This window comes from Lathamus discolor, chromosome 17 (genome assembly GCF_037157495.1).
Source record: "Lathamus discolor isolate bLatDis1 chromosome 17, bLatDis1.hap1, whole genome shotgun sequence".
In the NCBI taxonomy this organism is placed as follows: Eukaryota; Metazoa; Chordata; class Aves; order Psittaciformes; family Psittacidae; genus Lathamus; species Lathamus discolor.
In genome coordinates, this window is record NC_088900.1 from 5,236,723 (window position 1) to 5,264,406 (window position 27,684).

The 27,684-nt window shown below is 44.3% G+C and overlaps 1 protein-coding gene across 7 annotated transcripts in view; it reads left to right on the top strand.

The window, feature by feature from the left end:
* PKNOX2 (PBX/knotted 1 homeobox 2) overlaps positions 1–27,684 on the top strand; it is an 80,184-nt gene that overhangs the window by 33,646 nt on the left and 18,854 nt on the right. For 3 of the 7 annotated variants that reach the window (XM_065697195.1, XM_065697196.1, XM_065697194.1), the window contains 4 exons: positions 14,409–14,560; positions 14,880–14,957; positions 22,075–22,183; positions 27,022–27,161. In XM_065697195.1, coding sequence (XP_065553267.1) covers positions 22,100–22,183; positions 27,022–27,161 — 224 coding nt within the window. In that variant the 5' untranslated portion in view covers positions 14,409–14,560; positions 14,880–14,957; positions 22,075–22,099. The other 4 variants (XM_065697197.1, XM_065697198.1, XM_065697199.1 and 1 more) reach the window with 4 other exon arrangements.

Genomic DNA, 27,684 nt, shown 5'->3' on the forward strand with positions numbered 1-27,684 from the left:
TGGATAACACCCCCCCGCCGTGTATGGGCTGCTTGCAGCCACAGGAGCAAAAACTCCCAGTGCTGTTTCCCCCCAAAATTCCCCAAAGTGGTGAAGAAGGAGGTGTCATTAATGGAAAATACAGTGAAAACCCACCAAAAATCACTTGTTGCCTCTTCTAAAGGAGCAGTGTTCAAGGCCAGGCTGGACAGGGCTCGGAGCAGCCTGGTCTAGGGGAAGGTGTCCCTGCCGATGGCAGGGGGTTGAAACTGGGTGATCTCAAGGTCCTTTCCAACTCAAACCATTCCATGATTCTATAAAACCATCTTTTTCCCAAGTTCTTCCCCACTGGCAAGGCAAATCAGCGCACTGGAAATGTTTCTGATGGTGAAACAGGTATTGTGCACCCTGATTTTTATCCTGTTGGATATAAGAAGTGAGAAAACTGTGGAAATATGGAAATACCTGGGGAAAAAAAAAGGGTTCAGTGTGCCCACAATAGCAAAATTCTCTGTTGCTCTACTTGTAGCTATAACAGACCTGGTAGCAAACAGTTGGTTCAGATTACTTTTTGATGATTACAGCTTGTCAGAAAATATTGTTTGCATCCTGTAGGAAATATTATGGTTTAACTCTCTTTTCATTCCAAGAAGTCAAAATATTGAATATAGATATTTAATTTATTTATTTTTTCTACAGTAAAATTCCAAAAGCGTTTTCTGTTTGGACACATGGAAGCAAAAAAAAAAAACCTATCAGTTTCGTCTGCAGCCGTGAAATGTTTTGACATTTTTAAATGTTAGTTTCCAATTGACATTTCAACATAAAATAGCATTAAAATGGCACCGAGTGAAGCTGTTGATTCAAACCAAAAATCAAATTTCATTGAGGCATTTCAAAACTTCATCTTTTTCTCTGTTCTGGATTCGTGCTTTGGAAAAAGGAGCATTTATTGGTGAAGAAATCAAATATTCCCCCTCCTTCCCTCCCCCCCGCCCCTGCAGTTTTGGAGTTAGACAGTTGTGACTCGTTTTACCACGGGACGGTGGTCACCACGCTGGACCCCCTCCAGCTGCCCACTGGAGACAGTGAAGAAACTGGGTTGTCTCTTCTCCCAAGTACCAAGAATAAGAGGAAATGGCCTCAAGCTGCACCAGGGGAGGTTTAGGCTGGATATTAGGGAAAATTCCTTCCCCAAAGGGTGCTCAGGTATTGGAACAGGCTGCCCAGGGTAGAATCACCATCCTTGGAAGTGGTCAGAAACTGTGTAGACCAGGCCCTTTGTGGCACGGTTTAGTGGTGGTCTTGGTGGGTAAAGGTATGGACTTGATGATCTTAAAGGTCTTTTCCAATCTAGTTGATCCTAAGATTCTATGATTGGATAAAGCACCAGTTATTCCTCACCCCCAAAATATAAAAATCCCCAACAAAGTCACATCAACTGAAAAATAAAACCCCAAACTTGTATTTTTCCCCATGCTGGTTGATGGCCAACTGTGCTGGAGGTGGGATGCGTCTATTCAGCAGGGAGCAGCTGTGTAGGAGATCAGCCAATAATATCTCAATGGAGAGTTGAAAAGCTGCAGCGACCCTCAAAATCGCTTTTACTCTTATTTATCCCAGTCCTCACAGCTCCCATTCCATGGTAAATAAAATGGGGACCAACATTAAGTGCTGGTAAATCAGCTGTATCAGGCACAGGAGGCCACATGGCAAGTTGATTGTACATCTTGTTGACTTGAATTGGTTCCAAATTCATTAATTTTTTCCATTTCTTGTTTGATTTTGGTTAGTTTTTTTTGGTAGGTCATGATTTTGGGCAGGTTTTGGGCATCTTGGAGGTTCCTTGAGGGAAAGCAGCCATCAGGAGGGGGAAAGGCAAGGAGGGATTTACACATTGCAGGGATTTGGATGTTTTCTCTGGTGCTGATGGAGGGGTTGAAGCAAGGCATTCCGTTTTCACTCATCATGGTTGGAAGTTGGTGGGGAAGGGTCTTCTTGTGAGTTGATGTGGTTTTGGTCGGAGAAACGACATTTGTCAATGCCCAAAAGGTGATGAGCACCTACAGCCAGAGGAGCTGGAGGAAGCTTTTGCTTCTTCTCATGATTAAGCTTCCATTATCCCAAAAAGGAAAGACAAGAAAACTCCATTTTTAGGGTTTGGTTTTGGGTCCTCCAGTGGTGCCAATCAGCATCTCTTGAGTGGAAATCCTATTTATTTTTTTTCCCCTGGAAAGTCTCATTTCTACCTTCTGCCTTCTCATAGATGGCTCCTCTTGGAATAGGCCTCAAGGCCTCTTTCCACAAGCTAGAACTAAGAAATATTTAATGAAGAGGTGATTTAAGCTTTGAGAAAATTTCTGCTTGAAAAATTGCCATTTTCACTGGGTCACTCGATGGCCCTTTAGAAAGATCTTCTCAAGTTCGACCAGAATTGATGGCCAGGCTACAATTACAGAGTGCTCTTTCCAGCCCAGATTGCCAAATGAGGTTATAAATAGGTCTCTTTCTAGGGATTTCTTGCAATATCTGAAGTCACTTTATAGCAACATTTGATTTTTATGGCAGTCTTCAGGCAGCTGGCTTGAGTCCTGCTTCTGCATAGTGTAGTCATCAACACAAAGTTGGCTCTTCTCTGAAGGGTCAACACATTACTCATTGCCATTGTAGTAATCAGCGCAGGGCTGGCTCTTCTCTGAAGGGTCAATATGTTACTTGTTGTCTATTGGAGCCATCAAAGCAGGGCCAGGTTTTCTTTGAAGGGTCGAGGTGTTTCCCATTGATTTTGTCATCAGTGCCAGGTTGGCTCTTCTCTGAATGGTCAATGCGTTACTCATTGCTGGTTTTTAATAGCTGCGCAGATATATCTGTGTCAGTAAATGCTTCATAACCACAGTCTGTTGGGGAAGCAGGACATCTATTTTCATGATGTTCCAAACCCCCCATGGCATCGATGATCTTAAGGTCTTTTTTAACCATTCTGTGATCTAAGATCTTTCCAGAATTTGCCTTTTTCTTGCTTGGAATTTGTCTAAAAATAGGTAAATTCTGAACTTCCATGGAAATGGAAGTACCAAAAGATCTGTGAACAAGCTAGTGGTGAATTTCCAGACTTTATGGCTTCCATTCATTTTCTTTGACTATTAATCAACATGAATTAATGGGTCGACAGTGCAGATTACCAGCATTCCACAGGATAAATGCCACATCCACACTTAATCTCAAAAGGCTAGATTTCATTTTGATGGAAAAAAGGAATCCTGAGAATGCTCATCTTTCCTCAAGAAACATCAGATTTCCTGGAACTGCGTTTTTCATGGAAGACCTCTGTGATTTTTCTCATGAGCACAGACATCAGTAATAGCACCTTGTCCCGAGGAGCACCGATCACATGCAGCTCAAATCTATCACAGCCTTACTGCAGGCTATTAATAGTTTATTAACTCCATTTAAACTCAGCCTAAATGCTCCTGGTGTGCCAAGTGTCTCTGCATAGAAATTATGGAGAAAAGAGGTTTGTAATGGAATTACGGAGCGGTGCTGGGGCACGTTTGCAACCCACATCAGGCTCTACAGAGCCACGTTACTGCAAGTATTCATGATACAGTATTGGTGAATTTTGAGGGGGGTGATTCCCACTTTGCACAAGGTTTGAAGCATCAGATGCTTCTCAGAGGTCATTTCCAGATGCATTTCTTGCTGAGTCAACCCAAAAGCTGGGTTTTGGCATGAGCAGCCGAAAGTTGACTGAAGTTTGCAGGGATGAGTATTTGGAGCCAGTTGTCATAGAGTAACTGAGGGAAGGGGAAAGCCCCAAATTTTGGAAATCTATTCCCATTGAGAAGTTTTTCCAGCCTGCTCCTTCCTATGGAGAAACTCAAACTTTGTGAAGGGCTTATGGATGGTGAAACATGTTCTGTTACTGGAAGCGTCTGCGCGTGAGATGGGAATTTAGAGTTTATATTCACTTTTATTGCTGATACACGCCAAGGGGGGATCCCATCATTTAATCTCAAGCACTCCCTTCTTGCCAAACACAGGAAAATACTTTAAAAATTCATTTTCTGCCCCTCTTTTCACTTTGCTGTGATGTTTCTTTGTCTCTCTTCGGGTATCGAGAGTCAAGCCGGGACATTAATATTGATGTGGACCTCGGTTATTAGGAGCTGCATTTCCGAGTGTGCCAGCAGCATATAAATACTATTATCGGGTAATTAGTGAGCATCAAGCTGAGTTTGGAATGAGCAGGCACTTGGTGTCCTACTTTTGGGGGGGGAATTGTGGTTTATTTTTGGTCGGTTGCTGGGGTTTTTTTGCACTGGCTTGTTGGGGTTTTGCCCCAGTGAGGAGCCAGAGAAATGGAAATCCCAGTTTGGGAGCACCTAGGTGCTCAGTGAAACAGCAAGAAGCAAAACAGAGAACAGAAACTGGAAGAAAAAAGGTCTTCCAGGGTTTTTCCTTACTGGAAACCTCCTGTATTTGAAATGCAAAATTACGTCTGAGTTTCTTATTAATTTTTTACCTTTTTGGTTCTTTCTATCCCTTCCTGCCAGGGTGGAGTTTCTTGGTTTGCAGTGTCTCTTCCCGTGCCCCACTTTAATTTTGCTTCTCCGGTCCTGCAGAAGTTTTGGAAAGCTGCAGTATTGCCACAGGGCAAATGTAACTGGGTTGCTCGGGTTGGGTGCACCTGAAGAGCGGATGCTCCTTGTATTTCCGTGCTCTTCAGCCCTTTTTCCATAGGGGACATCTTTTTATTTTACCCTCTTGCCCATCGCCTTCTCCCCAGTAAATACAGGAAGGGTTTTTCTATCAAACAGCGATGAAGAGACATCCCAGCGTCATGGCTCTGTCTCCAGATCCTCCTCTGTATCCCATAACAGGGCTTTGATTGGAATGCTGTGTGAATAATTTAGGGGTGTTTTGCATCTTTTATACCTCTGAACTCCCACTAAAAGGGGGTTTGAGATGCTGCTACCTGCAAAATAGTGTCTGAAGGTGATAAAAAAGCCCTCAATTTTTCATGAGCTAAGAGGGATATGGGTGGGGAGCAGGGAAGCCTCTGAATACAGGGAGGTTTAACACATGAATTTCATGTACTAAGATCTGAGAAAGGGCATCTGCAGTGAGCGCAGCATGGTCCTAGTGTTTCCCTGTCTGGAAGCATTAGAAAAGCAGGGATGCTGGGGGGTTTGTCATCCCTTGTGGGGAGCCATCGGGTAAATCGCTGCATCTCCCTGCACCAATGGGGAAATCACTGTGTCTCACTGCACTCAGGGTGCAACCCCGACTTCTTCCTCTGCTTTGACCCATCCCCATGTTACTGTCCCCCTGTTTTTGTTTCTCCATTTGCAGCTCAGTCACTGGCTTTCCCTCACCATGGTGATGTTTTGAGTCAAATCTTCCCATTTTCACACTTCTTCATTGCTTTCGGATGCTCCGGGAGGACTTTTCCTAGCGGGGGCCAGCTGCATCCCAGGGCTGCGCGAGCAGCAACATGTGGTCTTTGGCAGGGTGTCAGCGTCAAGCTGCTGGAAAAGATTTTAAATTCCCGACTAATTTCTTTGCTGTGAAACAAATGAATCTTCAGAAGGGCCTTTCCTCGCAGCTGCTAAGCCATCTAATTTATCTGAGTCATTTACAATTTGTGATGGGGCTGTTAAGAGCCTGATGTGGGGATCAACATCACTTAGGCATGGGGGTTGGTTTCTTTCTTTATTTAATTATTTCTTTTCTTGGCCTTTTGGGTTGGAATTTCTCACTGGATTCGCCCCCAGAGGCACAAAACTGTGTTTGGAAAACGTCAGCTCCGTCTCTCCAGCCCCTTTGTCATGGTGGGGCAGCTGGGGCTGAAAGCACAAACCGCAGCCCACCCATGGGGACGTGCTGCCCTGCTACTACTTAACTGCTTCAAAGTACCTGTCTGTGATATGAAACATGCCATAAAATTAATATATTCCAGATGTCCCTGCAAGTTCCCTTCAGCTTCGCCGTCCACCTGAAAGCAGCTGATGCAGCGAGGCTGCTTGGTCCCTGCTGCTTTAGAACAGGACGGTGGCTCATTTAGAGTTGCAATTTGAAGGTTGGGGGGCATCACCAGATCAGGGTGATGCCCCCAGGTCCTGCCCAGTGCAGTGTAGGGTGGGGAATCAGGCTACCGAGGTGCCAGGGGGTGATTGCGCTTCTTGGGATTGGGGAAGGTGGGGTCTCCGTCTTTAGTTTCTGGGGAGATCTTCATCCTTATGGCTGGAGGGGATCCCTCTCCCCTTGGAAGGTCTTCATGCTTGGTTTGGGAGATCTCCATCCTTGGAGTGTGGGGAATCTCCACCCTTAGGGTTGTGAGGGTCCTTGGGTTTTGGGGATCTACATCCTCAGGGTTGAGGGGATCCCTGTGCTTGCAGTTAAGAGGTTCTCCAAGGATCTCAATCTTTGGGGGTGGGGGTTCTCCATCCTTGAGGGTTCTCCATCCTTGGGGCTGGGGATCTCCACCCCTGGATCCGTGGAAGGAGGACCTCTGTCCTCCATCTCGGGTGAAGCTAGGACCCCCATCCCCCTCCATACCACAACACCCACCTTGTATAAGAGCCATGGCATGTCTAGCCAGGCTCATACTTGGACATTTGCAACTTTGGGGTGATGGGACCCTGCTGCTTCCAGCCAGCTCAGCAAATACAACCTTAATTTACCTGACAGCTCCACAGAAAACACATTGGTGTGTGTGTTTGTTGTTGAATGGGGTATTTTCAGGAGATAGAGGCAACAATTTTTCTGGTATGCTCCACATTAGGTCCTTGTCGGCTGACAGGACCATAGAAAAGCTGTAGTAACGATGGTCTAGAAGTAGATACAGAAGCGAAAATTACTATTCATCACTGATACATTCATGGCACTAATTAATTTTTAAACAGCCTCACTGGGGACCTCATTGCTAAAACATGATGTTTCCTCCTCCGGCACCATAACTGTTAACTCAAAACAAAGCAGAAGAAAGCTGGGAAGGATGAGAAACCGCAGTGTCCATCAGACAGCATCCGAGCCTTCAACTTGGAGGGGATTTCTCTGATGGCCTAATCCTGCTGCTGTGCCTGGGGGGGATGCTCTGTTACACCCATCTGAGCGGATCTTTTTGGGGTGGGGAGTCCAATCCGGCTTCCCTGGAGTGCAGTAATGTCACCTGAGTTGCGAGCACACTCAGGGCAAAGGGAAAAGCTCTTTTCTCCACCACCACCTTGAGTCCAGCTATTAATTCCAGCCTTTTAAGTTTCATCTTCTCCAAAAGAAAGGGAATTGAGCAAGCTTCTGCAAAGTGATTTATATTAAAAAAGTCAAGTCCAGTGATTTTATTTCTACTCCTCGCTTATCTTTTAATATTGAAATTAAGGAATTTGGTGGCTTGGGGGAAATTTTCTCTGCTGTTCTCTAGGGCTGGTGGTACCAGGTTCTGGCCTGAACCAGGTTGAGTGTAAAAATGTGTAAAAAATGACACTTGCACCATTGAAATAAGTTGGTTTTGCTATTGGGAAGAGGCTTTACCGCATGCCAGTAGCAGCCCTGGGGTCATGGAGGGCTGTGACCAAGGGGAACACATGCACGCCTTGAGATGGGGCGATTTCTGTTTCCATATGGAAAAGGGATGTGGCATCTGGTTTCACTCCCAGCAGCTGGCAGCTTGAAGCCTGTGTTTTGCGTGGTGCAGAGTAAAGAGAAAATAAAGTGTCGAATTGTTTGGCATTATCAAGGATTTCTGCTCCCCAGGACTCCTGCATAAAGAGATGGAAATTTTAGCTGCTGGAGCCAAGAAACACACAGAAGTATATGAATTTATTACATTTTATCTCATTCCCCTGCAAACAGCACTGGAAATGTCAAAAGATCATCTATTGTTTCGTCGTTTAGAAGGAATTTTTGTTTTCTAGTTGTAATTTCTTTGATGCCTGGCTGTGGGGAAGGAAGAGGAATTGGAGCAGGAGCTGGCAGGTTGAACGTGCAGGTTTGTCTGGCCGCGGAGCGCCGTGCATTTAAATTTCTCCCATCCCGGGTTTTTAATTTAACAAATGTAATTAAGGCTGGGGTAGGTGCTCAGATTATTCATTTACTCCAGATGGAAGAGAAAAAATTAAATTGAATGCAAATTCCGTAATCAGACATGAAGTTGAGGGTGTCGGACGTGACAGGGAAGTGTCAGCACATTAATCGGACCGCTTTCCCTAAACAGCACCCAAATCTAAGAGCCAGGGATTATTTGAATAATTGAGGTGGCATTTGATAAGATATCTGATTGCTGATATCTCCTTAAGACCGAGCCCTAATTGTAATTCTCCATCAAGAAGGATTAATCTGCGTAACAGGATGCGCTGGGAATTGTGTGGTGTCAGGCTGCATCCCTTGAATCTTGGTCTTTTATCCAGGGCTGTCATGCCCAGGGAAGGTGCCAAAGTGGTTTATCGCTTCTCCTTTTACTTTATACATGCGTCAGGAGGTAGTCAGGTTGTGAGGCTTGGCAGTGGGGATCCAGGGCTGCCCATGGCTTCCAGTGCAGGACCTGTATTTTGGAGGTGCCTCCCATCATTGAAGGATGCATCACTGCATTTTGATGCCCCTTCTTAATGTCTTCAGGGCACAATTAAACCCTTTTCCCCTGTAAAATGGAGGTGAACTGTGCTGACTTCAGCAGAAGACCTTGCTGGAAGACCATGACTCCATCCATAACACTGGTCATCTGATGGGACCCAGCCTTGATGCTTTTGGAAAGCTTTTGGGGGTCAATGGACAATGGGTCCCAACTCAGCCTTGACTGGGGTGGCCAGAGGAGTTTCCAGTTGATCTGGCAGCAGGCACTTGGTTGTAATTGTGGAAAGCTTTACTTGCATTTCCAAAGCATTTATGCATTCTTGTAGGAGAAATAGGATTTCTGTAGAGTCCTTTTCAGGTTGGTTCCTGTTGAAACCAGGCATGTAAGAGTAGGGAGATAGGGGTGGGTGTTCCTTCTTGAATCCCACACCTTGGGTGATCTTAGAAAGGAATAAAGTGGTGAAAATGGCAATTTAAAAACCAAATCTATTCACCTTGAAAATTTGGAGGGTGTGATTTTAGCCAAGCTTTGAGGGGTGCGTTCCCAGCCAGGCAGGCCAGATTTCCCCTCACAGCAAACCCAACTTAAATCACTTGAGATAAGTTGGGCGTTATCTTAAGGTTGCAAATTGCTTGTTTGTTCCTCCAGCAGGAGCTGTTAATTCAGAACAATTAATGTGCTGTTGACGAAGCATATGGGAGGTGTTCCCAGGGAAAAGAGCCTGTTGGGGATGGAGAGCCCCAGCGTTTGCAAAATCCAATGGATAACTCCAGTGTGTCTTTCTTTTGAGAGCCTGGCAGGCCAGGGAGTTATCCCGCAAATCCCTGTTGAATGGAGCTGAGTGATGCTCAAACCAACTGAGTCTCTAGACCTAACTAGAAATAAAGTGCTGATGTTCATTGCTGAGATGAATTCACCGTTGAGGGAGTGCTGTCCATCCTTAAAGTATTTCTCCTTGATGAAGCGATAACGAATCCTCAAGTGAATGCTAAAATAATGGCTTTTTGAGAACTCCTTTGCAGTGCTGTGAAATGCCGCTCTGCTCCATCCTCACGGCTTTTTTGCAGCATCATGTTGGATACCTGCCAATATGAAGATTTGGATACCTGCAGGTGAAGAACAAAAGCCTCAATCTAGAAATAAACCCCCAAATACACCAGCAGTGGGTGAACACAGCCTGCTTCAAAAATTCCGGGGGAAAGGAGCAATGAAGTGAGCTCCTTGCTTTTGCACAAGGGCATAAAACACTCTATTAGACTTTTATGGGATGCTGTGTGAAATACCGCAGCAGTGGAAGATGTTGAAGTTTTGCAGCCCAGTGGTGGCTTGTGGGATGGTCCATCCTTCCTTCCATCCTTTCGTCCATACATCCAAGTGGCTGTTCATCCATGTATTTTTGCATCCATGTATTTGTTCATCCTTGCATCTGTGCATCCTTGCCACCATTCATCCACTCATTTATCACTTTTGGTCATGTACCTCTGACCATAATTGCAAACAAATTTCATTAGAAGCACCCAAGAATTTGTTTTTCATATAGAAAAAAACCACAAATCCAACTATTTTCCCCTTGGCATGGCCCAGCACTCAGCAGCTTTTTGCATCTCCCCCCAAAATGATGGGAAAATATGCTTCTCCTCCCCAAAGGATTTCAGTTTTTGGGACCACTGCAGCATAAGCTCCCTGAAACTGAGCTGTGAAAGCCAAGCAGGTCGTCTTTAAAAGCTTCTTCTGCAAACCTTTTCCCGTTATTCCCCCATCTGAGGATGGATGGAGGCAGCATCGGCAAATCTGAATAACTAATCAGAGTCCTCATTAACCCCCCGCCGAGATGCTCAAACATTCACTTTGCTGTTTGTGAAGCAGGAAAAAAAAAAAAAAGAAAAAGGAAGAAAAAACCCCCCATAACCCACCCTGCATTAAAATTGATGTGTTATTAATCCCACTGTTCCAGACCTCATGGGTACCAAATCTGCTGCGGTCTTGCCTGAGGCTGAGCAGTGTGGTGCTGCTTCCATGGGGCACTTTGACTTTCCATTATTTATCGGTGCAGCGTAGCGAGCCGCTTTTGTTCCCTGGGTCCAGATGTGTTCACATGTGTGCATCCAGGGAAGGGGGGTAGTGTCCGATCTTTCAATACGTGCTCCTTTTGGATAATGCAAATTGCCTGTAGCAGGGCTCCACCATCTCTCCTGGACCATGTTTTGCAGCAAAACTGCTTTGCTTTTCCAGGCATACAGACATATTTTGTGTGTATGGGAATGTCTTCAATGTTTTCGTAGAATTATAGAATCACAGATTCGTTTGGGTTGAAAGGACTTTAAGAGCATCCAGTTCCAACCCCCCTGCCACAGGCAGGGATGCCTCTTACTAGACCATGTCACCCAAGGCTCTGTCCAACCTGGCCTTAAACTGTGCCAGGGATGGGGCAGCTGCAGCTTCTCTGGGCAACCTGTGCCAGCGCCTCAGCACCCTCACAAGGAAGAATTTCTCCCTTAGATCTAACCTGAACTTCCCCTGTTCCAGTTTGAACCCATCACCCCTTGTCCTGTCATTACAGTCCCTGATGAAGAGTCCCTCTCCAGCATCCTTGTAGGCCCCCTTCAGATACTGGAATGCTTTTCACCCTCTCTGATCAAGAATGGGGTTAGTGCATCGCTGGAATGACTGGGGAGGTAGGAGGATGAAATTGCCGTATTTCGTACCTTTGAGCATGCCCAATATCCACCTCCAGCCCTTACTCAGAAGCTGGAGATGCTACAGAAGTTGGGGAAATCCCAACAAATCCAAGGTGTTTATTGCAACAGTCCTCATAGCAGATGGCAGCCAAAGTGCTTGGAGAGTCATGGTCATAGAATTCTAGAATCATACAGGTCTTTAGAGATCATCAAGTACAAGCATTCCCCAGCACTGCCAAGGCGACCACTAACCCATGGCACTGTGGGCTTTGCCTACATGGTGTGTGAACACTCGCAGGGACGGTGACTCCAGCACTGCCCTGGGCAGCCTGTTCCGATGCCTGAGCACCCTTTGGGGAAAGAATTGTTCCTCATCCCCATGTAAACCTCCCCTGGACTCCTTAAAGAGTTAAACTGAAATTTGAGCTTTCATTTCTGCATCTCACCTGCTTTTCATGTGCACAGGGTTTCTTGACTTGTCCCCATGGGTGTAGAATTTGGGGCCACTGCAGCTTGCTCCTGGCTGCAGTGTGGGGTATAAAGGTAATTCAGTAAAACCCAGCAGTGTTACTGGGCACGTCACCATTTGTGGTTGCCACTGAAGGCAGAGGAGCTGGCATTAAAATTGTTAAAGAATGATCACGTTAGACATTTATTGTGATGATGAGGTTGGAAATGTCATCTGCTCATGTTGGAAACAAGGTGACATGCTGGGAAAAGCCTTCTTGGTTTAAAATCCTAGCCCTTTTTTGAAAAATCCTAGATTTAGTTTTGCTAAAAGCCAACTTTATTAGCATTCCCTTACACTTGATTAAATCTTTATTAACAGGGATGCCCTTGGCTTTTTGCAGTCTGGGTACAGGCTGAGGTTCCTATCCGTGCCGTTGGGTGTCATTCAGGTCAAGTAGATGAGGATTTAGGGCATTTTGGGGGATTGATTAGGGCATTTGAGGAGTTTGATGTCTCATTTGTGACTCTGGGGCAGCTGTTTCATGTAACCACGAGTGCCTGGGACACCGTGTATCTTGCGTCGCCCACAGTGGAACATCTTGAAGAAGGCATCTCCTCCATTCCCTTTTGCATCAGGAGGACTTCAAAGGCCTCTGCTAAACTTCAAAGGATGCCTTTTGAAGTCGCTGGGAGTCTGTGCTGGCTCAAAAAGGCTTCTCTCCCTCTGCAAGAGTGTTCAGGGAGATGTCCCTCGTGGGGTTGGCTTGTGGTGCTCTTTGTGATGGGGACAAAAATGGCATCTTTTGTGCAAAAGCTGCACAAGCCTGTACTTTTGTCCTACATGCATGCAGCATCTAAGACCTCAGCCCTGATGACCTCCAAGGGGGAAAATCAGTCTACCAGCATTCTTCTGGCACTGGCAGAGCCTTATTTATCTGTTCCTTTTCCTCCAGTACTGATGCTTCGCTCACATGGTGAGCCCAGATGACTATAGTCTTTCCCACAGGATGGTGAAGTCTTTACAAAGGATTGCTGCAAATCGTGTGCTTTTTCGTCACGTTGTCAGGACAAATCCAGTGCAAATCAAATCCCAGGTCCTCAATGTGTATTTGGTGTCAGCCTCTGCAAGATCCTCCAAGACACGAACTCATGAGCGTTTTTTATTCTTCATCATAAATATGCTTCATAGTTCAGCTGCTGTTGCAGTGGAAGAGTTCTGGGCTCAAGCCCCTCCTGAGCATTTAGTGTAAACCCAGATTAGGTCTCTAAACCTCTTGGCAGGACCTATGCTTGCCCTAGAAGTCAAGAGGTACCTTGACCTTTTGCCCCTTTCATCAAGTTTTCCATGTTTGGGGATTTCTGCCCTATTTTGCCTAGAAATCACCCACTTGCTTTCATATCTCCTTGGGCAATGGCCTCATGGATGTCCAGGTTTCGAGTAGTGGCTCTTCCTTTGCAAGCTTCCTCATATACCTCTGTCTTTTGGACCCATACTCCTGGTTGCAATGATGGACACAGGCTGGGAGGGCACCAAAAAGTGCTAGTGTTATTACTGCAAGTGGTTTGGGGTGGAATTAAAACCAGGGAAAATGGTTCTCATGGACCTCCAATACACCCAGAGGTGTCGCTCTCTGCAGGTGACATATAGCAGAGATGCATCCTTCAGGTATACCTGGGAGATCTGGGAAGCTCTCTGGAGGTGGTGTGTGTCATGGTAGATATATCACATGTATATTGAAGACCTGAGGAGCTCTCTGGAGGTGGTGTATATCTGGAGGTGCATATATCAGATGTACATTTGAATCTGAGCAGCTCAGCAGATCATGGATATTTATATATACCAGACATATATAATCAATCTGAGGAGCTCTGTACAAGGTTACATATATCAAGGTAGATATATTGGATGTATATTGAAGATCTGAGGAGCTCTCTAGAGGTGATGTATTCATGCTAGATGTATCAGATATATAATGGAGATTTGAGATGCTCCAGACAGGTGACATATATCAGGGATGTATATGTCAGATGTATATTGGTGAGGAGCTGTCTAGAGGTGATTTGTATCAAGGTAGATGTATCAGATGTATACTGAAGATCTGAGAGCACTACAGAGATTGTGTGTATCAAGGGACATATATCAAACATATCTTAGAGATCTGAGGAGTTCTCTACCAGGTGATGTATACCTGGTAGATAGATGTATATCAGAGATCTCAGGTGATGTTTATCATGTAACATAGAGGTAATATCTGTGGATGATGTGTATGGAGGGAAGTTTATCAGATGGATATTGGAGATCAGTGGGGCTTGCCGGATTTGATGTGTATTCAGAGATCTGGGGAAGTTTCTATCTTTCATTCATTTTTTTTCAATCAAACACAAAACACTCCCACAGCTGTGCTGATCCTTGCTCAGCCCATCCACATTTTGACACTGGTTCTGCTTAAATCCCAACCTCAGCCTCTGTAAAGGCCAGATCCTTGGTAGAAGCACGATCATCTCTAACACCTGTGTGGACTTTTCCTTACTAAATAACAGCTGGGGGCTCCGTTGGTTTTGACTTACTGGCTCTTCCCTAATTTGCACCATCTGAGCTCAAGTATAAACCCACATTTACACTCAAATGGTGATTGTAACTAACCAGGGGGATGGCAACTGCTGATGTGAACTCAGGGTACAGCCAGCAGCAATGCTGTTTCATTGCTTTCTCCCTTTTCTCTCCTTTTCAGACCCGGATTGTACCAGTAACCCTCAGTGAGATCCTGTGCTGGGGATTCACCACCCCCCAGGAACAGAAAAGGACAGGACGGGACCATATCGCCCTTCATCCTTTGCGGATAGACTGGCCACAAGCACACCTCTGTTTTCTGGACCCATCTCGGTTCGACCTCTGAAAATCTAATTTATTAGTTATCCTTCCTTGGAGATGTTCAAACCTGCCCAGACAAAACCCTGGGGTCTGATTTAGCTCAGCCATCCGCCCTGCTTTCACCTTCAAGGGGATGTTGCCACCTTTGTTTTTCCTTGATTCCCCCTATTTCCCTCACTATCCTGCAAACAATGCATTGCCCACCATGGTTTTGCTGCCACTGTCAGAAGGCCATCCCTAGTGCAGAAAGCTGCATCCTCTGCTCAATATTTCACCTTCTCATTTCACCATTTCTCTCAATATTTACATATTCCATCCTTTGCTTTCCCAGGTTGTGATCCCTACCCAGAAGATCTCATTTTTGGGGTGGCAGGAACACACTTGCAGCTCCCTGAGCACCCCGCAAACGGTAAGGCTGCTTTGGTTTGTATGTATGTGGCAATTTTATATATAGAATCATAGAATCACAGAATCAACCGGGTTGGAAAAGAACTTTAAGATCTTTGAGTCCACACCTTTGCCCCATGACTTCCAAGGCCACCACTAAATCCTGTCACTGAGGGCCTCCTCTGCATGTGTTTTGAACACTTCCAGGGATGGTGATGCCACCTCTTTTCTGGGAAGCCTCTTTTAATGCCTGACTAACAGTAATTTAATATATTAATTGAGCAGGATGTGGTGAGTCCTGACCTCTGTGGGGCTTTATTTGGGAGAATTTATGCTCTTTTCTGGTACATTCAAATTATATCATGCCTTCCCTAGATGCACTAAGCATTTAGGGGGAGATTTTTTTGCTGTGTAGGGAGCCTTGATTTAAAGCTCAAGTGTTGATAACATGTTGTTAAGAGCCCTACAAGCCGTAGCCAGCCTGGAGGAAAACACAGATATATTTTTGTACAAATACCCTGAAATATGGGCTGTTATCACTGCAAACTTTTGGCACACCAGTAGGATGTGGAGAAATGGTCACCAGCTAAAAATAACTGAAACGCAGAGCTTAAAATAAGATCTACACGAAACCAAGGGTCTCATAGTCCTTTACTCAACACCAATGGCTAAAATTAGGGCCTGTCAGAGTGACAGATGTCTTCATCTGTGCCAAAAGTGTAGGCACCCAGCAGGTGACAAAGAAAATTAAACCCCATTGGCTGGAACTTCCCTCCTAAAAGAGCAAAGAGAAATCCACCTTCAGTGTCCTGAATAAGTGCCTGACTTCTTCCTAAACTGGGAATACTTGGGGTGGCTGCATCTCAGGGCAAAACCCAAGAGCTCCATTTGGTCTACGATGCAGAAAAGCCTCAATAGGAAGATTATTGCAGGATTATTTCCCCCAGGCTGCCCTTTCAGCCCTGGGTCTTGCCTGTGACCTTCCCTTGGCCCAAACCCTCAAGATTAAGGATGTGATGAAGCAGCTTAATTTCTCATTAGGCTGGTTTTGCCCTCTTTCTACTAAAGGTAGAGGCTGGGTTCACTTTGAAAAGACTTCTCTGGTGGGTTTGTGGGGCTTTGGAGTTCTTGGGGAGATTCTGCCTGCCTTGGTGCCCTCTTTTCAATCAGTATTTTGGTGTGAGCTGCCTGGTGCGTGTGTGGAAGGGCTTGGTGCTCTGATGTGCTTTGGCCATGTTGAGTTGTCCCCCTTGGGGGAAACTGGAGCCTGTGGAGAAAATGAGCACATGTCTGTGGAGGACACAAGCACAGCCTGGCTTGGGAATATCTCCAGCAAGAAGATCAAACCCAACTCATTCAGCAAATTGTACAAAGTCCAGACACCTCCCACTAAAGGCACAGAAAGATGTGGTGATGGATGTCCACCTTATTACCTTCTGGAACAGAAGGCTGGCATTGCTCTGAGTGGTTAATACTAGAAATTATCTATCCTGAAGATACCTTCTAAGAAATAACCTGGTTCCTCTTGACATTTTCCACATTGTAAATGGGTCCTCCCATTTTCTAGGCACAAAACTATTTCAGCTTTCCTGATCCTGAAGTCCTTATCTCCACAGAGATGCACCATTGAAGCCAGGCTGTACCTTTTGTCCCTGGGAAGTTGCAGAAACATTTGGCACATCTGCCTCACCCCATAAACACTTCCCAGTCCTTTTTTGTCTCCAATTGCCTCATTGTGTTGAGTTAAGACAAGGCTGAACATATCTTAGAGTCTACCATTCAGAGTAAATGGAGAAGACAGTGTAATTAAGTGTAATTAAAGGAGCTCAGAACTATCTGTAACTCCCCAGCTTGATGGAGCTTGTATAAATCACTGTGTCACATCTCAAACCTCTCTTTTGTCATGCAAGCTGGAAATACGGCAAAAAAATTGCTTTCAAATGGGCAAATGAAAGATGTTTAAATTGAGGCAATTAATCTAGAGGCTCACGTCGCAGTCTTTGGCTTCTTGGCTCAGGGCTTGGATGGGAACAACTCTCTGCCAATACCAGGAAGCCTGGCAGGCCTCAAGGAAAACCTTATTTTTGTCTTCTGGTTTGTAGAGTCATTTCTCCTTGGGAATTCTGCATTTTCAAAGGAAATTCAGGCATGAGGTAAGACCAGGAGGAGCTAGAGAGCTGCAAGAGAGGGATGTGAAGCGAAAGCTCAGCAAGTCGAGAGCTCTGATTTATCTGCCATATGGGAAAGAGGAAAACAGCCGGCTCCAAAGGGAATTCTTTCCCTCTCCCAAAGGGAAAATTTGCAAGTGTGATAGCAGGATATAGCAAGAAACGAGGCAGATTTAAGGGAGGAGAGGGTTTTATTAGGTGTGCTGCAGCATTGCTCTGTTTTCTGGGCTTTCCCATGGGTGGGTAAAACTGCATGCTTCCATGCACCTCTTGTCTGTGTTTCTGCAGTTGGGTTAGCCCGGTTTCTGTCAGCCCACCAAACCCCAGGTTTCCGTTTAGACCAATCCCTTCAATCCCACCCAAAACTAGGTTTCTGTTTGTGTTTACATAGCACAATGGCTTTTGCAGTTTGGAGATTGGCATGATGAAGCCTGTGAGCTTTAATTTGCAAAATAAACACCCCAGAAAGGCATTATTACAAATTGCAGTGTTGCCCATGAGGTGTTTATGGGCTGCAGCAACGGCTGCAAAAAGTCATTGTGAAGTTTGTAGTGGGATTTTTGCTGAAATCATCAATCTCAATGCCTACTTTGAGGTTGCAGGTGGGTTTTGCACTGGTCTGATTCACACTTTGCAGTACTTGAGCTGCCTGAGAAGTTGGACTGCAGTTATCAGTTTGGGTTGGAAAAATGTGGCTGATGATTTAATTGTTGCTGAGCAAGACTGGTTTTGAGTCTGATCCTTCTTGGCTGCCCATCCTCAAAGCAACAGCTCTGACATCACCTTTGCTAGTGGGACAAAAGATGTTTAAAACCCACAAATCTCCCATTTTCCCGTCGCCTCATTCATCTTAGACCCATACTTAAGCTTCTTCTGCCAGCCCATCTCTCCAAAACTCATCATGTTTATTTACTATCATTTTCTTAGTCCTTCAAGAAGCTTCTCTGAACCTGGCTGGGACCTTGGGGATGGGACCTTCCCATTGCAGGACTTCAGAGGGACCGAGATTTGGTGTTTAACGATGGAAATGTGGGTGCTCGGTGGTTCTTCTCTCATGGGATTAAGAGGTTGGGTTGGAAAATGGAAAGCACAAGGCAAGGTTTGAAAGCATCAGGCAAGATTTTGATCATAAATTATTCACAGTTCATTGCTTGCAGCGAATAACTGTTGGAAAATTAATTTTTTTGCAATCCCTCTCAAGGCAATCAGAAACTTTCCCTGGACAAGAGGAAGTTTGCACATTTTTTGGGTTCCTCAGCTACGTTTCACTTCAAAGCTTTTTGCTTTGCCCTCTGAAAAGATTCACAATTTGCTCTTCTGGGAACTTTCGTTGGGCCAGGGGCTGGATTGCACAAAATGCAAGTATTTTCAGGTTACTTTGAAGAAGCTTCTTTGATGTTTCGCTGCACCAGTTTGTTTTGGAAGGTGCTTTAATGGTCTTCCTCTATAAAAATAACACTGTATGTAGTAGGTATTTCAGCTATCCACTTAAAGAACAAAGTTGTTTAATGCTGCTGTTCAAGGTACATTAACCTTGTCTACTAAAGCTCTGACTGGCTCTTGCAGGTTTTATTCTCCTGTTTATGTTGCAGAGATATCCCTGGAGCCTTTTAGGGATGGGGATCTTTGCAGAGAAGAGAAATATTTAGCGGTAATTGTTGTTCTCATAAGACATTCACAGTAGCAGGTCCCCCCTTTCTCTGGCGCTGAAGCTGGGGGGAGGATTTTAAAATATTAAATTAATAAATGCAAATGTTAAAGAAATGAATGCTGCTTTCACCCTGAACCCAAGGGAGATGTTTATGCATTGACCAAGGGCTTTTTTAGGAGAAAAAGTAGGAAAGAGGGTTGCTTTGATAACTTGATAGCTGGATGCTGGGAAGGATTCAATGATCAGCATTTAGGCAACTAGCATCTTGGATGAGAGCAGAGGATGCTCCCAATGCAAAAAACCTCCTGGGTTTGGATAGAGGAAATTCGGGTACCAAATATTCCTAAAAACGATTAATAATATTTGGTGGTACAGTGGTATTTCTTGCACAGGGACTCCTGGAATCCTCAGATGAGCCTGCTTGGAAGCAACCTTGACCATGAGGCATGGCCAAGAATGGGTGATGTCTTGAAATCTGGGATTCTCCCCCATTTCGACCATTTGACAACATTTGGTTTATTTTTCATGAGGTGGTGGTGTAACAGGGTTATAGCTTGTGAGAACCTGGGGTTCATCTTTCAGCCTCAGAGGTGAATTGAAGTGAAAATAAGCAAAAGTTTGAAGGTTGGTGAATGGAAACGAGACATTCAAGAGCAAGAGGGTTGCTCTTGATTCACTTTATGGCTAGTGAAGACTCAGCATCACCCGCCAAGGGTGAACCTGTCCTCGCTGGCGGTTCAGACCAAGATGTATGGTCCTCTGGAGGTGCCCGTCCTTTCCTCCTCAGCTATATTTCTTCATTTCAACTTAGATGAATATATATCATAAATGCCAGCATGCAAAAGCCTCTGTGAAGAGCCCACTGCGGAGGGAGCATGGCTAACACGGTGTCAGTGCAAATCCCAAAGCAACCTCTCTTCAAAATACCCTTCAGAAAAGGCAGGATTCTCTTAATAGAGACAAATACCTTCCCATGGGTGGAAGACATCCTCAAGTACCTCTAATAACTTTGAAACTTTGGGTAGAGAAGAGGAAATGGCTGAAAAGCTGATTGTCTGATTTCTCATGTTGAATCCTCTGTTATCAGTTGCATGTTTTGCTGCAGGGAAGAAGCTGCTGAATGAGCTAGAAAAAATGATCCCCATTGATTTGGAAACAGAAGTTGCACCTTGCAAAGCTAATATTAATATCTACTAAAAATTATAATGTGGAGTCCAACAATGTGGGGTTTTCTGCATTGAGCCCTGCTTCTAATACAGTTTTTCAGCTGTTTGATGAATCAAGGAGGTCACATTCACCTGGGGTGTTGTGGACTTGGATTTTTGAAATGCTTTAAGGCATCAGTGACCACGCTATAAAAAAACCCCAACTCTCAACTTAGTCTTTAATTATTTTTATTTGAAAGAGCATATAATATATTGCTGGGAAAAAGAAGCACAGCCTATAAATCTGAGAATCTTTCAGGTAGACACATACTCTTCAGGAAATATATTTCCAACTTAATGGCAATATTTCAGTGATAGGTGAAATAATTTTATTTCGTAAGGAAATTTAGGATACTTTGATCTCAGGTCGCTGCCAAAACTGCTTCCGGAAATGAGAGAGCCTTTATGGGCTTTATTGCTCACCATTTCTTTCCTCTGTGCAAACAACCTGGGAGTTGTATGCAATTCCTGTCCTTGGTGACCCCCAGATTTCACTCTTTGCCCAAGAGTTGATCGCTGCCTCAGGCTGATCTGCAAGGGATTGGCAGGGGTTTGGTGATGCTCTTCTCCTTTTGTCATCTGGATGCCTATGGTCAAGAGCTCATACAGCTAAATTGATTTAAGGGGGTGTGGGGGGGGATGTGAGAGTGGAAAGAAAGAGAGCATTAATGCATAAAATATATAAAAAATAAGAACGGATTAATGCATAAAATAGCAGCTTTAGACCCTTCCCTGTGTTCGGCTGGTGATAAATCCACGGGGCTGACAGCTTTGCACTGTTATCCGGAGATTCATGGCCAGGGGCTCCCACGTGAAATACCCGTCCGGCTTTTCCTACGGGTACCAGGTGCTTCCCAGGTTATTTATGGCACCCAAGTGCATTTGTTTCCCCCCAAATAAATATACTGCTATTGGCAACAGCTGTCTCTCATTTTATCCCTTTTTTCCCTTACATTTTGCTATAAGTCCTGTTCTCCAAACAAATCAACGCCCATAAAGCCTTGATTATAGCAGCTCAGATGATATTTGGCAATTAAATTGGGCTCTGGACTGCCACCTTCTGGGAATATATTTGACCAAAAAGCTCACACCCCACAATAAATTGCCGTGTGCTAAAGGTAGGCTCAGTCCTGGCATGAACAATAGATAACAAGCAGGACTTTTTGTTCCCCAAAATAGCAATGCCTTATTTTTCTCAGCTTCCCACTGAGATGTCTAGACCGCTGCAGTGCTAAATTCTGCTGTTCTCCAGCTGCAGCTGTTTCTGGTGGGGAGGTTTTCCCCTTGGTGTTCCCCCTTGAGGACGTGCCTGTAGCTGTGAGCCAAGTTTTGACATTGGACACCAAAGATTTTACTCCACAAGTTCACTCAGGAGCAGATAATTTTGCTTCCTGCTATTTTGCTGTTGGGGAAATAACAAAAATCATTATTTTAATCCCATCAATTCAATATCTTGTGCGTTCAGTCACCATGGGGTTGGTCAGTGCAATATAGGAGTCAACTAGGTTGGTCAACTCATATTCCCTGTTGCTTTTGGATTGAGCATTCAGCGCTTGAAGATGTGACTCCATGGTGGCCAGAGGCAAAGAGATATGGAATTTGGGTGAGGTTTTTGATGTGTAATTTCAGAAAATGGAAAATTTTGCATTTATGACTTGTCTTCCTACTTCCAGAAAGGAGGAATAACGAAAAGGGATGGAAATCCCCATTTAGGCGCCACTGTTATAAGCATAAGGGGTATAAAGAAAATGCCCTGGGTGCACCAGGGTTCACAGGGGGGAAAATATAATATGATGTTCACTGATCATCTCCATCACCATCGCATCCATCATGTGTCCATGCAGCCATCGTCTCCAAGAGCTCTGCCCTTGCCTGGCTGCTCTCCAGCTAAGATCTCCTGTGACCCTCATAGCCAGTGACCCTCTTTGTTTCACCCTCGATGCATTCCTTATCCAAAACCACAAATCTCTAACAATCATCAAGTTATGAAGGGTTTCTTCTAGGGACTGGGTGGTGGAGCTTGTGTGAGGAGCATCACTTCTCCTTTCTGTCCTATTGATCTTTCCTTTTCGGGGGGTATCCCCCTTAATCCAGCAGCATTTCTCCTGCCTGCAGGTTCTCGATGTGACTCCCACCCAGGATGCACCATGTCTCCCCGGCACCGGCTCTGACGATGATGGCCACCCAGACAGTGCCCCCTCCTCCCTACCAAGACACCCCACAGGTGAGTGTCCCTGAGCACCCATGGTCTCCTGCAGACCCCTAGTGACCCCCAACTCCTGCAGTCATTACCGTCCCTTCCTAATAATAACCACGACAAAGTATTTCACCCCAAAATGTTCATTTCAGAGTGGCAAAAATTAAAAGCCCTCCAACGCAGTCTCTAAGATTGAAGGTGTTTTAGTCAAACTATATGTGTTTTTTGCTCATTTCTGGCTTATTTGGGGGTCTTGGGGTCTTCTTGGAAAACCTGGATTGAGCGCTGAATTGGCCGCCCATTCAAAGCAGCTTTTTGGGTGGGTCCTATGGGAAATGTTGAGTTTTCCCCCCATTTTCTACATATTTCAGCTGCAAAAGCTCCAAAATCTCCCCTCTTAGGAAATAAACCATCAGAATCAAGCCTGTTCTCTGCAAGCTAAAATAAATAAATTGACTTTTACATCCCCCCGGGTCTCCTTTCCGCTCGTCTCCTTTGGTGGGAAAAGGTCACTTCTCACAAACGACACCTCGGTGGGGTTTTTATGGCTCCTCCAACTTTGGTGTCATCATTTGCTCGCTTCACTGCTCTGCTCTGCTCTGAGAAGGGCTTTTTTTTCCCCAGTGTTTTTCTCTTCTCCGTGTCGAAACACGCAGCGGGGAGCCACGACGCCAGTTTAGTCCTAATGGGCAATTTAAAGGACTAAAATAGCTGAGATTTTCCACAGCATCCTATGGAGACATCCCCTCTACTTTCCTCATCGCTATCCCTTATCTGCCCCCCTTTCTAATACATTGAATTTTGGGGACTCTCAGGAGCGTCGTGAACGAAATCCTTCCTTTTTTTCCCCCCTGTCTTGGGGGTTGCTCAAGTGTTTTTCTTTCGGTTTAAGTGGGTTTGGAGGAAAAGCTGCAGCCAAGAGTTGCTGGTTTTGATTCAACGCTGTCACTGCTGTGAGCCTTTTGCGTGAAAATTTGGGATTTCTAGGGTTTGGAAAAGCAAATTGCACAGATTTCCTCTCCCCAGCGATGGGGAAGAGATGGGGAGGGTCAGCGATAAATAAACCCCCCCCAATTATTAGTGCTGCAGCCAACTTATCAAGGGGAGAGTTTTGGGAAGAAAAGTGCTTACAAAAGGGTTTGGGAGAGCTTTGTGTTAGTATTTTACTACAGAGGCTGTGCAAGTAATGTCCCTCACTGTCAGAAATGTGCAAAAATGAAGCAGAAATTAAGGCAAAAGCTGCCTCTCGGAAGGAAAATAATGCTTTAATAATCACCTGGTTCTGCTAACAGGGGGGTAACACAAAGCATCATTTATACTGAGCATGATTGCGCTCACTGCATAACTCCACCAGTTGAAAATTAAAGAGTCTGCATAAAATCCACATATTTTCCATGATAAATGAACAGGAAAAACTAAAAGTCTCAAGCTATTTCATTGTCAGAGTTAGCAAAAGGAGGTTGGTTTAAAAATAGGCATTTTCAGCATGGAAGGTGATGAAAGCAGGTCTGCCCTCCCCCAAAAAGGGTGTTTTAGGTGGTTATATCAGGGTCAATAGTGGAAAATAAAAAAAAAAAAAAGAAAAAAAATTTACTTTTTTACTTATTCTATAAATGTACTTATAAAAATGGGATGGAAATGTTGATTTTTCAGCAATTTCAACACAGAAAGTGATAAAACCAGCTTTGTGCTCCCCCCAATGTGCTTTTCAGGGACAAAAATGGATATAAAAATGATATAAAAATAGAATTTCCTTTCTAATTATAAAAAATATTGTTTCTAGAAAAGCCAAAGATAAAAACTGGGCTGGAGGTTATTGATTTTTCTGTAGGATCCATCAAACCCTCCCCCCCTCCAACTCCTGGTGTCCTCAGAATGTTTTTGGGGTCAGAACCACTGTTTTCAGCATGTGTGATGAAGTTTTCACCCTGAAATGCTAAGGAATAGGTTAAATATTGCTGACTGAGGAGGTTTTCTTGCCCTGAATACCTTGACTGTCATTGCTCTCTAGACTTAGAGAGTCTGTAGTCTTCAACTTCAAAAAAATCCTAAAGCAAGAGGGATTATCGTATTTAAACCTGCAGGAAGCCCCCACATCACCTGGTGAGGAGCTGCTAACACCAGTAAAGGATTTTCTTCCTGAAGAAGGGTAAAAACAGGAATATAATATAGATCAGGCTTTAAAACTGACAAGCTGAGAACACTGGGGCTGTTCAGCCTGGAGAAGAGAAGCAGTGTGGAGACCTCAGAGCAGCTTCCAGTGTCTGAAGGGGGCTACAAGGATGCTGGAAAGGGACCTTCATCAGGGACTGTAGTGATAGGATAAGGGGTGATGGGTTCAAATAATCATCATCCTCCTCATCCTCATCATCAACATCATAGCCCCATCTGTGTGTTTTTTCAACGCCTGCAACTTTCCTACCCAAATCCAGCCCCTTTTCCCCTATAGTTCCCTATTTTCCCACTGCCAAAACATACACGCTCCTGAGCCAGAAGCCTGCTGCCTTTTTCCTGCTTTCCCTTCCCCACCTGCTCCCTGTAAAGCCATTTTTGGCTGCGTTTTTGCCTCCCTCCCTGCCCAGCATCCCTATCTGGCTGCAAATACTCACATCCAAGTATCTTCTCACCTAATTTTCCACTGACTTGGGATTATTTTATTTATCTTTTATTATTTTCTTTAGCCCAAGGTGAGGTAATGGCTTTGAAACAGCCGCAGAGGAGGCTTTTTTTTTTTTTTTTTGGGTAATAGCCCAATTAGTTGCAGACTTGGCTGGAATCGGCCAACTTGGCAGGATTTGGGGGCAGGATGCAAAAAGAGCTTTGGCATCCTGAGTGTGTCAAGGGGAAAAAGAATAAAAAAGGAAAAAAAGAGGGGGGAAAAGCCATTTCTCCCCTAGGAAAAGCTGTTTTTAAGGAAAATAATAGGGAGAAAAAAGGGGAAAAAAGAGAAAGAGGATGGGGAAATATTCAATGACATGGCTGGAGGATCTCAAAATCCAATTGCATTTTGGTTTATTTAGAAAATGGGTGGGAAAAAAGAGAAATCCAAAGTGCTGGAGTAGGAATGGGAAATGAACCACAAATTTTCACTGGGGAAAGGAATAGGGATGGAAATCAAACCTGTTTCTGGGTTGGAAGAGTTAGGAACTGAATAGTGCAGGGTGAATTTGCAGGTGCAGGAGGCAAACTTCGCCGTTATGAACAATAAAGGAGATTAAAACCCAAAAGCGCCGTTATCGGCAGTGAAAGGTCAGGCAGGAGATATTAAAGTCAAACATTTTGAAAGCAAAAGGTGTCGAGGTGCTGGCCCAGCTTGGGTTTACACAGCTTGTAACGGAGGGAGAAGTCTGCTTTATCATGGCAAGAACCTGAGTAGCAGGGTGGATTTGGCTGGAGAAGACTCTGGGTATCCACATATAGACACGTATTTATATAGGTGTGTATAATATTTATCATATATATAATATGCAATGTATAATATATATGTACATATATGTAGTATATACATATATACAATAATGTACATATGTAATATGTGCATATATGTATACATAAATATAACCTACCGTTTTATTTTCATATAAATAATCACAGAAATTAGTCTAGAAGTATACCAGCCAAATAAATAAATCGTATCTTTTATTTATATAAAACTAAACACAAAAATGAATATCAGGGGATTGGAACTGGATGATCTTAAGATCCTTTCCAACCCTAACTGTTCTATGATTCTATGATCTATTAGCCAAAGGTATATATTATATACACAATATTCAGCAAGTAGAGGCTTCCTTTTGCTGTCCAGCTCAGATTTACCAGTGGAAACAGGCAAATGCTAAATTCTTTACAGCATTTTGACATCAAAAGCGGGTGAAACACCCACTTTCCATTAATTTTTCACTGAGATTTTAAGCTAAACCCGCTGGATGTGAGGGGGTGCAAACCCAAATCGATTAAATTTCTCCCTGATTTTTTTGATTAACCAAGTCGTAGCAGTATGAAGCGATGCATCACACAGTGTTCATCAGACCCATCTGCAGCCCAGCCGCAAATAATTCAGCTTTTCTTAATGCAATTGTTAATTTTAAGTGGAAATTGTCTCTAAATAGGTGCAAACCTGTGCGCGTGCGGGTGGGAGTTTTGGGGGGATACTGGAAGGAAGCGCAGTGATTTGCACGTGCACTACTAGCATGCACACTGCTCGCATCTTAAATGCAGGTAGCTAAAATTCCTGCAATTTCTCAAAAACCAAAATGTTAGTTAGAAAAATGATTTATCACAACGCAAATGTAATCTTGGCTGGAGATTTCCAGCCCAGACAGACTGCAGTTCCCATTGCATCGGTGATCTGGGGCAGCATGGGGGTAAAGACCAAGATTTAGGTACAGGGAGGAAAAGAAAAGTTGAATTTTGGTTTTGGCTGGCTTCTCCCAGTGCAAAAATGACTCATTCCGAGTTGGAAGAGGCTCACGTAATTTTGTGTCTAGACAATAATACCTGCTTTGAAAAAACCTTGGCAAGCAGCAGCCTTGCAGCTGATTCAATCTGGGACTTGTGCAAAGCATCCCTTAATAAATTACCCCCTGCCTCTGCTTTGCTGCTGCAATAAAGATGTTGGGTTTGGTTTGGTTTTTTTCCCTGTGTTTTCCCAAAGTAAAAAATTGGGGGAAAAGTGGGAAAACCTAAAGCAGCCTTAGATGGAATGCAAATGCATCCTGCTCAGAGCCCCGTCGCGGCACTATCTCTCCCTAAACTTCACAAACTCGCTGCAGAAGGCTGCAAAACGCAGTGGCAAAGCACAGCAAACCCCGGGTTTACTTGATTTTCATCCTTTTTAGTCTCTCCTTTTCTTTCTCTTCTCCCAGATGACAGCCACAGCCCAGCAGCCCACCAAGGCTCAGCCCGTGCATCTTGCCACGCCAGCAGCAGCCCCCAACGCACCAGTACCTGCCGCGGCCGGTGACCCCCAGGCACAGCTGGAGGCCGACAAGCGAGCTGTCTACAGGTGATGCAAGCTACTATCAGTGTGCATTCATTAATTAAGGCCTTAATTAATGCCTTATTTAATTAATGCACCCATTGTTGTAATGCATTATGAACACATTGATTCGGCATTGATTCGATTGATTCGCCGATGCAGCAATTAATGCATCAGTTAATGCATCGATTCAGTGATGCTTCAGTGATGCATTTCATTTCATTATTCTAATGCATTATTAATCCACTAATATTCTTATGCATTAATTAACAGACAGGAATGGGGGGATTTGCAATTTGCTTCATTTTAGCAGTAGTAACTATTATTGTTAACACTTGGTTAATGAGGTCCTTCATGGACAACATTTTGCAGCATCTCCCACTTATCTCCTATCGTATTTTGCATCTCCCACCATCTCCCACCCAAAATATTCCTCCCACCCCCAAAACCCTCAAATTAGACTATTTTTTTCTAGCAAAACCATGTGATTTTGGGCCGAAAAAGCACCAAGAAGTGGTAAAGTCACTTATTAACCTGAAATAGGAAGCTC